This window comes from Leucoraja erinacea, chromosome 5 (genome assembly GCF_028641065.1).
Source record: "Leucoraja erinacea ecotype New England chromosome 5, Leri_hhj_1, whole genome shotgun sequence".
NCBI lineage: Eukaryota > Metazoa > Chordata > Chondrichthyes > Rajiformes > Rajidae > Leucoraja > Leucoraja erinaceus.
This window is the reverse complement of record NC_073381.1, coordinates 77,826,193-77,840,405: the sequence shown is the minus strand read 5'-3', so window position 1 is coordinate 77,840,405 and position 14,213 is coordinate 77,826,193. Positions and strand designations below refer to the sequence as shown.

Genomic DNA, 14,213 nt, shown 5'->3' with positions numbered 1-14,213 from the left:
AGCCTGACATCAGTGGTGGGGAAGATGCTGGAGTCAATCATAAAAGATGAAATAGCGGCACATTCGGATAGCAGTAACAGGACCGGTCCGAGTCAGCATGGATTTATGAAGGGGAAATCATGCTTGACTAATCTTTTGGAATTTTTTGAGGATGTAACAAGGAAAATGGACAAGGGAGAGCCAGTGGATGTAGTGTACCTGCACATTCAGAAAGCATTTGATAAGGTTCCACATCGGAGATTAGTGGGCAAAATTAGGACACATGGTATTGGTGGTAGAGTGCTGACATGGATAGAGAAGTGGTTGGCAGACAGGAAAAAAAGAGTAGGGATTAACGGGTCCTTTTCAGAATGGCAGGCAATGACTAGTGGCGTATCGCAAGGCTCATTGCTGGGACCGCAGCTATTTACAATATATATTAATGATTTAGATGAAGGGATTACAAGTAACATTAGCAAATTTGCAGATGACACAAAGCTGGTTGGCAGTGTGAACTGTGAGGACGATGCTATGAGAATGCAGGGTGACTTGGTTGGTTGAATGGGCAGATGCAGTTTAATGTGGATAAATGTGAGGTTATGCACTTTGGTCTCAAAAACAGGAAGCAGATTATTATCTAAATGGTGTCAAATTGGGAAAAGGGGAAGTACAACAGGATCTGGGAGTCCTTGCTCATCAGTCAATGAAAGTAAGCATGCAGGTACAGCAGGCAGTGAAGAAAGCGAATGGCATGTTGGCCTTCATAACAAGAGGAGTATAGGAGCAATGAGGTCCTTCTGCACTTGTACAGGTCCCTAATGAGACCACACCTGGAGTATTGTGTGCAGTTTTGGTCTCCGAGTTTGAGGAAAGACATTCTTGTTATTGAGGGGGTGCAGCGTAGGTTCACAAGGTTAATTCCCGGGACTGTCATATGCTGAGAGAATGGAGCGGCTGGGCTTGTATACTCTGGAATTTAGAAGGATGAGAGTGGATCTTATTGAAACACATAAGATTACTAAGGGTTTGGACACGCTAGAGGCAGGAAACATGTTCCCGATGTTGGGGAAGTCCAGAAAAAGGGGCCACAGTTTAAGAATAAGGGATAAGCCTTTTGGAATGGAGATGAGGAAACACCTTTTCACACAGTGAGTTGTGAGTCTGTGGAATTCTCTGTCTCAGAGGGCGGCGAAGGCCGGTTCTCTGGATACTTTCAAGAGAGCTAGATAGAGTCATGGGATATGGGGAGAAGGCAGGAACGGGGCACTGATTGTGGTTGATCAGCCATAATCACATTGAATATCTGTGCTGGCTCGAAGGGCCGAATGGCCTACTCCTGCTTCTATTGTCTATTGTATAACATTAGGTCTACCTTAATGGCGTCATTATCCCTCTTGTTCTAACACCTCTGCAAAGCCAGAATCATTAAATTCTTAGTAGAAACAAGGAACTGCAGATGCTGGTTTGCAAAATAAGTCACTCAGCGTGTCAGGCAGCATTTCGGATCGGGATCCTTCCTCAGAATCTTGAAGGGTTTGGACCCAAAACGTCACTTATCCATGCTCTCCAAAATTGCTGCCTGACCTGCCAAATTACTCCAGCATTTTATACAAAGCTGTTTAACACTCGAGTCAAATTAAGTCTACACCACCATGCATTTGAAGTATATAACCATATAACCATATAACAATTACAGCACGGAAACAGGCCATCTCGGCCCTACAAGTCCATGCCGAACAAATTTTTTTTTCCCCTTAGTCCCACCTGCCTGCACTCGTACCATAACCCTCCATTCCCTTCTCATCCATATGCCTATCCAATTTATTTTTAAATGATACCAATGAACCTGCCTCCACCACTTCCACTGGGAGCTCATTCCACACCGCCACCACTCTCTGCGTAAAGAAGTTCCCCCTCATATTACCCCTAAACTTCTGTCCCTTAATTCTGAAGTCATGTCCTCTTGTTTGAATCTTCCCTATTCTCAAAGGGAAAAGATTGTCCACGTCAACTCGGTCTATCCCTCTCATCATTTTAAAGACCTCTATCAGGTCCCCCCTTAACCTTCTGCGCTCCAGAGAATAAAGACCTAACTTATTCAACCTATCTCTGTAACTTAGTTGTTCAAACCCAGGCAATATTCTAGTAAATCTCCTCTGTACTCTCTCTATTTTGTTGACATCCTTCCTATAATTTGGCGACAAAAATGTACACCATACTCCAGATTTGGTCTCACCAATGCCTTGTACAATTTTAACATTACATCCCAGCTTCTATACTCAATGTTCTGATTTATAAAGGCTAGCATACCAAAAGCTTTCTTTACCACCCTATCTATAAGAGATTCCACCTTCAAGGAACTATGCACGGTTATACCCAGATCCCTCTGTTCAACTGTATTCTTCAATTCCCTACATTTACCATGTAAAAGTACTTGACACATGTTACGACTCTTACTTTAGCTCCAGTTTACGCCACTGAATAATTAGATGGGTAACATCATCGAGGCGTTCTCGCAAGGACACAGATCGACTAGCATTCTCTTCCCAGTCCTACAAAACAGAAAGTAGAAAATTATCCAGAGAGCAAACATCGCTGGAGCACATTTTGATGGATTGAAATGAGTGGCTATTGAGAGTTTGGAGCTGTGAAAGGGAGAATAGCTTACCTGGGCTTTGCTCAAGAGGATCTCCATACCATTTAAGAATTTTGCCAAAGCACTGGAAATGGGAAAACCTTGAATTCTGTCCATTACGACCAACAACTGTAAAGCAAAAAAAAAAAAAAAAAAAAAATCAGTCTACCTTGAGTTTCATGGCTCACAGCTCTCATAATCAAGCCAAGCATAACTTTCAATCTCAAGAAGATGCCTGCTGACATGTGAAATTGAAACTTAAAAATCCAATTCCTGTCATTAGGGTAAAGCAAATTTATTGCTAGATTAGAACTTCAGATATAGCAGCAACTTTTGGATATCCACAGCAAACACTGAAATATAGAAGCTTAAAGTAATGGAAGGCATTTGCATAATGGAAATTGTAGATGGCTAGTGCATGTGCCTTTAACATAGTGACCTCACCACCCCTAACCACTCCCCTTATTAGGTGTATAATTGCATGCTCCCACCCTTGGCTCTCTCTCTCTAGCTCCGGTGACAGACCACGTACAGCTAGAGCAGTAATGTTGTGAACAGTTAATAAAACTATAGTTAAGACAATGTGTTGTTGAGACTTCTTTACAGAAATGACAAAATTGCTCTTGTCATTTGCTTATTGTGTTATTTCACTCTCTTCAGAAACCCTGTCTAACCCAAGATTCACCGAGCATGGGTCTGAGATCTCGGTGTATCAAGGAGGCATTCAGCATGGTCATGTTGCTCAAAACAAACCATGCAATACAAAGAATGTGGTGACCAGATTCTCCTTACCTGCAACAGCACTGGATGTTCAGGCCAATCTATTAGTAATTCCTTCACCTTTTGGGTGAAATTTCTCAGAACAGGCAGACATTTCTTGACCTCCGGAATATTTGGATGGTGATAGAAGTCATATGTTTCCTCTTGGGGCAGGATGAGCTCACAGGCTCCTTCTCCAGAAACAGCACTTTGGATGAGGGAACTCAACAGCAACTGACTGCCATGAAGTTGTCCACTCAAGGAAGCATCTAAACCCAAATAAATATAACACGTTAATGAAAACAATTTATGATCAGCTAAATTATTACAACTAGCATCTTCAGACCAAGCTCCTAATTTTCAATTTATCAAGGTTTATTTTTTATTTATATTTCTTTTGAGGGAAATAATTTGGCTGAGAATTTATATTCCAGAAATCTCATGCTCCACAATTATTTTTATCCTTCAATAGGTGTACATTTCACCCCCCCCCCCCCCCCCCCCATTTTCGATCAATTGCACTTTCCAAACATTTGGGATAAAAGTCTTCAATCATTTATCTACCATCTCAAATAGCAAGAAATAAATCAAATTTATATACATTGGAATCAGAGATTCACTAGCCAAAACATTGCTCAGAAGGGAGTTTTGTTTCAGCAACCAATTGTCTTGTCAGCTCAGCTATTTGTAGCCAAGAATTGGTTACCGGCGACCAAATTCTAACACTTCCAATGATAAAAAATAATTAAATTCATCCAAAAATTTTCTAACAGGAGCTTGCCAAATGTTACATCACTCCATGTCGTAACCAAATCTTTGAATTCCTTGATTTTCATTGTTCTGTAACCTCAAAGTTATTTTCATTTTACATTTATTTGTCACATGTACCAATTCTTACAGTGAAATGTGTGGTCACCATACAGACATACGAATAACACGATAGTCTTTAACATAGCCATCCCCACACAGCGGAATCAAAATTTCCCACTGTGAGGGAAGGCACCAAAGTTCAGTCATCCTCCTCTGTTGTTCGGGATTTCCTGACCCCTCGCTGTCGCCGCTACGGGTGGCCCGATGTTCAGGCCCTCTCGCTGGGATGATGGAACTCCGACGTCAGAACAGGAGAACAACCTCAGCGGCTTGAACATCTGATTCGGCCACTTCCTACCGGAGTCCGCAGCTCCCGAAGTCCACAGGCCCCGCGGGGCAGAGATTCACTCTGGCGACCCTCAGTAAAAGGTCCGAGGACTCCGCGATGTTGAAGTCAGCACCACCCGCACTGGAAGCTCTACAAACCACAGCTCCTCGATATTGAAGCAACAGGCCCAACACTCCGGAGCTTCAAACGGCGATCCAGATAAGGCATCGCCCGCCCCGCGGTGAATCCAGCGCTGCGCCGCCGCTGAAGGTTTGGCCGGTCCCCGCCAATCCAGTTGGTAGGCCGCGAGGAGGGGGACGAGGACGCAACTCGGAGAACAGTCGCGTACTCGCCAGGAAGTGACTGGGAAATGGTTTCCCCCTTACCCTACCCCCCTCCCCCACATAGAAAAACTAAAGAAACCTCCAAAAAATACTTTTAAAACAGACATTTACAGAGGTACTCTGTCTGGTAATGTATTAACACAATATTAACCATCTAATACACACCAACATGTGCTCTGGTTTTATCCAATGCTATCAAACATTGGCAAGATAAACTCAACCACCATTTTATATAGTCATTGTTTAAATGGATAACAAATGATGCACACAAAAAGACAAGTTTTCATGTACATTGCCATCCAAACAAAATGACATCTTACTTCATTGAAATTTTAAAACTTTACAGCCCAACTATATTCAATTCCACAAGCAACTAAATTTTCTTACATTTAGAATTCAACATCTTCATTTGCTTCAAGCAGGTACTATCACAACATTTTAAAGAAACATTTAGCTGGGTATGGAGATAGAATAGATTGGGAGGGATATGCTCCAATCACGTGGGACTAGTATAAATGGGACATGTCGGACGGTGTGGGCATGTTTGGCCAAAGGGCCCGTTTCCACGCTGTATGGCTCTATGACTAAATACGCAACACAAGAAACTGGAATCGTATACATTTTCCCAATTAACTGATTTAAAAATCTGTGCAATAAATAAGAACATACAGCAATAATTTACCAGACTCACCAATGAGAGAATAGAACTGTGTAATTAGCACAGCAGCTGTATGATAAGAGGACACTAAAGCGCCTAAGTAATCACTGTTCTGATGTGCAGGCGCTCCCTGGTGGTACCACAAGGATTGTGTAAATCCCAAATACATTTGCTGGTGAATTTTTATCAACATCTGAATTGAACTTGGTGAGATTGGTGCACGGTGCCCTGCTTTAGCCTCTGGGGTCTTGACTTCAGTGTCCATCTCTTCTTGTTCAAGACTGGGCTGGGATGTAATATCGGTGAAATCCTATAGAAGGAAGAAAAATTACTACATTAAATAATAGGCAGGGGAGGGTTTAGTTTTGCATGTACATTGTGCAAAAACCCTGAAAATTGTCAAGTATGGCAATCCCAACCTAAAGCCATATCAGGAAAACTATTCAACTTGAATGTACAAGTTAATGTGTCTACTGTAATACAAATGACAGTGCTACAAACAAACACAGGATCCAAGTGAGATTAGTTGTATCTTGATTGAAAGTTTTTTTCACCCTACCGTGCTATATTGTGGGAAATTCTGCTTGAATTCCTGTTCTTCCTCCTCTACCTCTGAAAGTCCATGCTGCTTATTCTTGTACTTGTACAGGCTGGCTTCCTGTTCCTCCTTCAATCGCCTGCATTCTTCTTGCTCATCCCAAGCATTTACCATTGCCTTTTATACAAAACAAAATGATCCAGGTTACAAATAATTAATACGGTTTTGTTGATAGCAGCTAACCACAAAGAATACACTGCTCCAGTTTAGATACCATTTTGATCGTCACAGGTTTACGCAAAACAATCCTTCATCTACTGCCAATATTATTTCCTTTATTTGTTAATCTCCAGGTTGAAGTTCAGATATTTTAAACCACACCACAAATGGATAAATGCACGTTCTATCAACATATCCTGGATTGAGATGAGCCAAGTTCAGTTCAAAAAGAGGTTTATAACCAAAATGGGAGTATTACACCATGTGTGTGTATAAAATTATGAGGGACATATTTAGGATAGACAAAACATTTTTACCAGCATGGGAAGAAAAAAATCAAATACTAGGGGCATAGCTTTAAGGAGAGAGGGACAGCATGCATTTTGATTTCCCAATATATATATATATTTATAATTAGCAAATTGCATAAAAGACAGCATTTCAATTACTTGAAGTATGTGCCTGAGAAGTTGCAGTGAATCCTGATCCAGTTCACCCATGGAAAGTACATGGCAATGCAAGTATAGTAGAGCATTCATTAGCAGCTGTTCTTGTGTTGGCAGCATTCTTTGCTCCTTGACCAGAGTCTTCTCTTCAGATTTTGCTGACAAGCTCTTACCCAGGAGCTGAACAAGCCCTTGTATGGTTTCCATGAAGGTCTTTGAACATAACGCTTCTGCAAGGCTGAGGTAGGTTGGGAATTCAAGGCTGACGGAAGGGAAGACCAAAAGGCAAGTGACAAGCCGAGTAAGATCAGCCTGGTTGACAAACTTGTGATTTAATGCAAGATGGACTTCTGATGTCAGAAGTCTCATGCCATGCTGCATTTGCAGGACTGCAGCATTAAGTGGCTCGACAACATCGGGGTATTGCCAGTACTCTTCGGCAATTCGCCTCCTGAAATGGTGCTGAGATTGCTGCCAAGCCGCCTCTTCCTTCAACATGGTCTGGAAACTCTGCCGTGTTTTTGGTCGCTTCGCCAGCAAATGTTGCAGCAGACGCAGGAGGAGGATTTTGATTCTTGAACCGTGTCCAATACTCAATATGTAATGATGGATGTCCTGGTATAAACGTACGTACTGCGGCACGTTGGGACGATGTGCCTGTTTTCTGGAAAGTTCTGCATCCTTCTCTTTCAGGTGCTTGATTCTCTGCTGCAAAAACCTGCGACACATCAAATAATTTTAAAATCAGTGACTCTGGAAAGCAGTATAGGAATGAAAATAGCTTTATAGATGCAATCAACATAACTACACGCAGCATTTACACAACTATCACTGCCCATAACCCAATGGTTATGTGCTATGGTATAAACCACAAGAGGGAAACGGGTCATAAATGATCACAACACTTGCTCCACAGATGGAAACCAGGACTTACCAAGCATAGACAATTCCTGCTATAAGTTTCATTGTGAAGTTGAATGATTCAGGGCATTTTTTTCTCAGCAGAAGCAAAATAGGTCATTTTTTTAAGTTCAAGGAGCAGAATTAGGCCATTCAGCCCATCAAGTCTACTCCACCATTCAGTCTACCTTTCCCTCTAAACCCCATTCTTCTGCCTTCGTCCCATAACCCTGACACCCTTACCGATCAAGAATCTGTCCATCTCTGCCTTAAAAATATAAAATTGACTTGGCCTCCACAGCCGTCTGTGGTAATGAATTCCATAGATTCACCACCCTCCGACTAAAAAGAGATTAAAACCAATGACGCACACCCCTTTCGGACAACATACTCATCAACCCAAAACATTAACTGCATTTCTCCCCATGGATGTTCCCTGACCTATAGAGTATTTCAAGCACTGTGTTTAGTTTCAAGTCAGTGAGCTTGGTGGTGGAAGATTTACAGCCATAGAAACCACAGTAAGGAAGTCATGGACTAAAAGTAAATATTTTGCAAGCTCGAAGAGTAAGAAAAAATGAGTCGATGTGGCACCTAATTCTGGGATGGCAATGCTCATTCTCTCCTTCCTGTGAATGCTCTCGGCCAGTGAATAACTTTTCCGATAGGTTCCGGCACTTCCACTCAGTCTCCAATTGTTGTAACTAGGAGGGGGAGAAATTAACACAAAAAAAATTTAAATTTGCAATAATTGATATTTACAGGTAACCTTCAAATGTCTGAAGGCAAAACAGAACAGACAGCTCCCTCAGATTCAAATATAATTTATAAAGTGCTATCATTTATCAACCACACTAAACAGCAATTAAGGATTTGAAAGTACAATTGGTTGTTTCACCCAAAATAATCTTCCATACATTGAATTATCAATGGGTATAAGTGAGGTAGATCTTACGTCCACACCGTACCCAGCATCAAGGGGATCATTAATCAATTTATCAATTTTTGAAAATAATATGAGAACGTGCATGCAATTCCATGGAATTTATAACTTTCGCTCAAATTTCAGGGACAGGAGTCTCAGTTTAAAAAATAATCTGAAGGACACCAGTGCAGTCTCTTAGTGTGTGTAGGCTATCATGTTTTGCATAAACATTGTGAGCCAAAAGGTCTGATCCGGTGATGTTCTATGTTCGGCAAATAAGGTTCAAAGGTTCCAATTCCTATGCATATTCAGTAGCTTCAACAAGATATGATTAAATTAGAAATTGCATTATCATAGTGTTTTATCCTAAACAGCTCAAAATATCTTGTCATCCAAATTGAGTTAAACCTGATATTTTTTAACTTTGAAATCAGAAAATGGATCATTTGTCAATTTTCTGTCTGATGACTGATGGTGGCTTCTTTGGAACTATGTGGAAGCTCAACATTTTCTCCCATGTCTTCCTTCTGTACCTTCTGACCTACGCGAGTCTTTAAGACGTCGCCCACATCCAAGATGGAGCCCCATCACAACCAACCATCTGTTATTTGTCAAGTAGCTCTATTTTCATTGTGAAGTATTGAAAAAAATGTTTCAATTTTGAAAATACCATAATTCAAGCATTTTCTACAGATATGTTTTTTTCGCTTGGGGCGGCACGGCGGTTGCCGCCTTACAGCGGCAGAGACTCGGGTTCGATCCTGACCACGGGAGTTATCTGTACGTGGAATTTGTATGTTCTCCCCGTTACCACATGGGTTTTCTCCGGGAGCTCTGGCTTCCTCTCATACTCCAAAGATGTACGGGTTTGTAGGTAAATTGTTTTCAGTAAGAATTGTAATTTGTCCTTAGGGTGTAGGATAGTGTTAGTGTACAGGGTTCGCTGATCAATGCGGACTCAGTGGGAAAATTTCTGTGCTGTATATCCAAGCTAAACTGAAGCTCAGATCAAAATGCAATTTAATAAGAGGTCAAATGTAAGAGGAAAATACAGTTAGTGGCAAGACCATTAACAGCATTGATGTGCATGGGGATCTTGGGTCTAACTCCATAACTCCCTCAGTGTGTTGTAGATTCAACAGGGAATAGATACAGCACTAGCATACTAGGAGGGGGGGGGGGTTGGTACAATCACAAATGCTGTGGAACATCGGCAATCAATGGCTTAAATGCCACAAATCTTCAAAATTACAATGGTGAGCATCTCAAACTGCACCACCATCAAGGGCAGCAATAGAGTTACAGCACAAGAGATCCGGGATCAATCCTGACTACAGGTGTTGTCTGTACAGAGTTTGTACGCTCTCCATGTGGCTTGCTTAAGTTTTCTTCTGAATCTCCTGTTTCCTCCCACACTCCAAATATTTATAGGTTTGTACGCTAGTTTGCTTGGTAAGATTGTGTGTGTGTGTGTGTGTGTGTGTGTGTGTGTGTGTGTGTGTGTGTGTGTGTGTGTGTGTGTGTGTGCGCGCGCGTGTGTGTGTATGTGTGTGTGTGTGTGTGTGTGTGCGCGTGTGCGTTTGTGGTTGGCGTGGACTCAGTGGGCCGAAGGGCCTGTTTCCGCCTTGTATTCCAAAACTAAACTAAAGATTTTGAGAGTCATCTTCTACACCAAGTTAATCACGACAAAAAATTGTGAAGACTCACCTCCTCATTAACATAATTCAGCTTGTACTGCCTTTTAACAGCAGGGTCAAACTTGGTCTGTGGCATCCAAATCAGAATTTGCAACAACCCAAGGTGCACCCACAGACAACCACTCTGGGCCTGACTGGAAAGACTACTGAAATCCTTTTCTTTCCCCACAAATTCCTGTATGCATGTCACAAAAAGCGAAACAACATCTTCAGTCAGTGCTCCATGTCCTGCAAGACCTTTGAGCGATCCCAGAACAGAGTCACAGGCTGCGTCATCTTTGTCAAAGACCAATTGGTCGCACGTCATTAGGTATTCCTCCTGAATTTCTCCTGGCAAAAGATCCTTCACTGCCTGGAGCTGTTTATGTAGTATGATACGCTGCAATCTGGAATCTGTAGATCTGCAAAGAAAACATCAATTCTTCAAGTGTTTCATGAAATGTTACATAAAATGACACCCTAAAGTTTCTCCCTAAACTTCACTTGCAGGGCATTAATTCAAATGTATTATCAGAAAATAACTTACACAAGTAGGTTGGGTGGTCAAAAAGGCTTTTGGCACATTGGCCTTCATTAGTCAGAGTGTTGAGTATAGAAGTTGGGAGGTCATGTTGCTGTTGTATAAGACGTTGTTGAGTCCGCAGTTAGAGTATTGTGTTCAGTTCTGGGCACCATGTTATAGGAAAGATGTTGTCACGCTGGAAAGGTGCAGAGAAGATTTACTAGGTTGTTGCCCAGACGAGAGCCTGTGCTTTAGGGAATAGGCTGGGACTCTATTACTGGCACCAGCAGTCACAATGTGAGATGAAGAGGAGCTCAACTGATCCAGAAATTCAGCATTTGATGCATCCTTTCCTTCCACTGAGAAGAGCAATAAAAGGTTGGAATCTAAGTGTTTCACTAAGCAAAATTACACCCGATGCAGAAAAGCAGCAAACCAGAAATAAGTAAATGTGATGAATAAAATGATCTTTGTCACTGGAGTTAACTCCGCTAAAAATTGGCAATTTGCAGGAGCACTTTATAAAAGATGGAGATGTTTAAAGATTCAAGCAACAAAAGAGACAGCAGATGTGGAAATTTGGAGGAATCTGCTAGAGGAACTTGGTGGGTCAAGCAGCATCTTTGGGTTGAAAAGAATGGTCAACGTTTCCAGTTGAAATCCTGCATCAGGACCGAGAATGGAGAGGGGAGTTAGCGAGCAACAAGACAGACGGGCGATTGGCAGACCAGGGTAGAGGGAAGGATGACAGCACACAAAGTCAGGGAGAGGAGTGGGAGTTATAGAGATGGGCAAACAAGAGGAGGAAAATAAAAGGCAGATGGAGCCAAGTGAGGAGCTGGCGAAGGTAGCAATGGCTGATGGAGGCCAAGAAGCAGGAATACAAAGGCTACCAGAGCTGTAACATTGCACGCAAGGAAAGATAAAGAGAACCATTAGGGGAGAGGTGAAAGGCAAATAGAATCAGATTGGGGAAGGGGAAGAAAGCGGGAAGGAAAGCTTATGAGTGAAATGTGTGTAATGTGGATGGGAAGGAAACAGGAGGGAGAAGTGATAGGAAAGTTCATAAGTGATAGGAGCAGAATTAGGCCATTCAGCCCATCAAGTCTACTCCACGATTCAATCATGGCTGATCTATCTTTCCCTATTTGCCCCATTCTCTTGCTTTCTCCACATTAACCCCTGACACCCGGACTATTCAAAAATCTATCTATCTCTGCCGTAAATCGTAAAAATATATTGATCGATCCACAGTCTTCTGTGGCAATGAATTCCAGAGACTCACCACCCTCTGACTAAAGAAATTCCTCCTCATCTCCTTCCTAAAGGAATGTCTTTTAATTCTAAGGCCATGACCTCCCACTAGTGGAAACATCCTCTCCACATCCACTCTATCTAGGGGACAGAAAAAGAAAGAAGAAGGCCACATCTTTTACAAACACTATATATAGTGATTTCCATCTGCTTCAATGTAGTTCATTCTGTGGAAATCACTTAGAAAATGTTCCCAAAACCTTGAGCAACCTTTCCCATGTAACAAAATACAAAACGCTTCATACCTGAATTCGGCAAAGGAATTAACAGCCATATTTGTCCACAATATAGTGCTGACATCTCGTAACTGCCTGGTCCGCTCCTGCCACTCTCCCAGAGCAACGTGGGATGCTGTTACTCCACCAATTCCCTCCACGGTCTTGCGATTGTCTTGATTACCAATCAGAACTTCAAAGATACATTTTGACTGAACAGCTCTACACAAAACAGCAGGGCCCTATTTGGGAAAATGAAGAGTTTCGTGGAATAAAAAGCACATTTCAAACACTGACTTCAACCTTTGAGCATTCAACTAGCATAGTCCTAGCCAACACCTTTTAATGAAAGCACTCCCCTTGCTCTTGCTATTCAGAGCACCATCTGCAACCAAGACACTCTGGTACTTAACGGAAACAAGTATTTTATTCAAGATTCCAGCATTTGCACACTGCTGGAGTAACTAATTCAGTGGGTCAGGTAGTATCTCTGGATGCAATGGACAGGCAATGTCTACACAGACTACTGGAAGTAGGGTCTGAAGAGGGGTCCTGATCTGAAACGTCCTCAGTCCATGTCCTCCAGAGATGTGGCCTGGCCCGCTGAACTACTCCAACGCTTTGTTTAATATTCTAGTTTTTTTAATGTTCATAAGACATAGATACGGAATTAGGTCATTCGACTCATCGCGAATGCTCCACCATCCCATCAAGGTTGATCTATCGTCCTTTCTCAACCCCATTCTCCTGCCTTCTCCCCTCAATCTTAATGTTCTCCCCATAACATTCATGGTGTTACTCATTTCACAGTGTCACAGGCACAATACACACCACCAACCTGGGTTGCAACAGATCAGTAACTTTTCAATTAAGGCTTTAACTATTCTTTAGAAAACCAAAAACAAGGTGCATGTTCATGAACAGATTATATGGACCAAGATGCTGCATCATATACCGACTGGCCAAACAAATAGCAAATCAAAAAAAAAAAAAAAACTTTAGATGCTAGATTGATGCAGTGAACAGAACAAACTGGAAACTCTCTCTGCAGGTCAGGCAGCACTTGGACAGAAGCAGTTAATGGATCAACTCAATAAGTCTTCATCATTACTAGCAGAAAAAGAAAACAATTCCATTTTAAGTACTTGTCTCTACATCAAAAGGTATCCAACTTGAAAAGCGAACAATTCCTCTTTGCACAGATATAATTTGACCAGCTGAGCGTGTCTTTTTTAGATTTTCACTTTAAGTTGCAGAAAGGGAGTTGACACAACAAGAAAGGATATGTGACAGGATGGAGACTACGATCGGCCAGATAATCAATTGTTTTCAGAGCAATCCATGGGGACCGAAATGAACATGGTCTTGCCATCTATCAGTGTATTTGATATACATTTTGATAGGCTGCAAATTTCCCAAGTGGCTGCCTCGACACAGGTTATTTACAGATAAATAACAAACCTTCAAGGATTTGTCTGTGAAAGTCTCCAGCACCGATTCATTTTGTACAGACTTTGGGGATTTCCACGTCAGCCAATAGTCAGGGTCTGTTGTCACAGAACTGGTCCAACATTCTCCGAACACGGCCGACATCAGCACCGAACGCAACATGTTCAAATCCTCGGCAGAAAGCTGGAACGTCAAGTTAATTTATGAATGTCTGAGCAAATAATCACTTTCCCTTTGTGGACATTTCAATTGTGAAAGCGGTGAGTGAAGAATTTAACTCAAGCAAGGAGAGTCACATGGGTTGAATTATATCTAGGCATTGGAAAGAGGAATTTTAATGTTCTACTCACATCTCTCTGTATCAAGTGCCAAAATCCCTGAAGACCTTGTGCATTGGCTGGTGTTGATCGTATGCAGAATGATACTAATTGACGCAGTTCTGCACATACCTTTGACCTATCTGGTTTAATTCTGCTTCTGTGGATGATAATGAAA

At 41.8% G+C, this 14,213-nt stretch overlaps 1 protein-coding gene across 1 annotated transcript in view; it reads right to left on the bottom strand.

Annotated features, from left to right (window-relative positions):
• The window catches only part of LOC129697442 (midasin-like), a 182,418-nt gene that overhangs the window by 50,098 nt on the left and 118,107 nt on the right, over nt 1-14,213 (bottom strand). Inside the window, 11 exon segments of the mRNA XM_055636025.1 lie at nt 2,437-2,531; nt 2,648-2,743; nt 3,407-3,642; nt 5,547-5,823; nt 6,073-6,228; nt 6,720-7,434; nt 8,211-8,320; nt 10,249-10,639; nt 12,300-12,511; nt 13,731-13,901; nt 14,069-14,195. Coding sequence (XP_055492000.1) covers nt 2,437-2,531; nt 2,648-2,743; nt 3,407-3,642; nt 5,547-5,823; nt 6,073-6,228; nt 6,720-7,434; nt 8,211-8,320; nt 10,249-10,639; nt 12,300-12,511; nt 13,731-13,901; nt 14,069-14,195 — 2,586 coding nt within the window.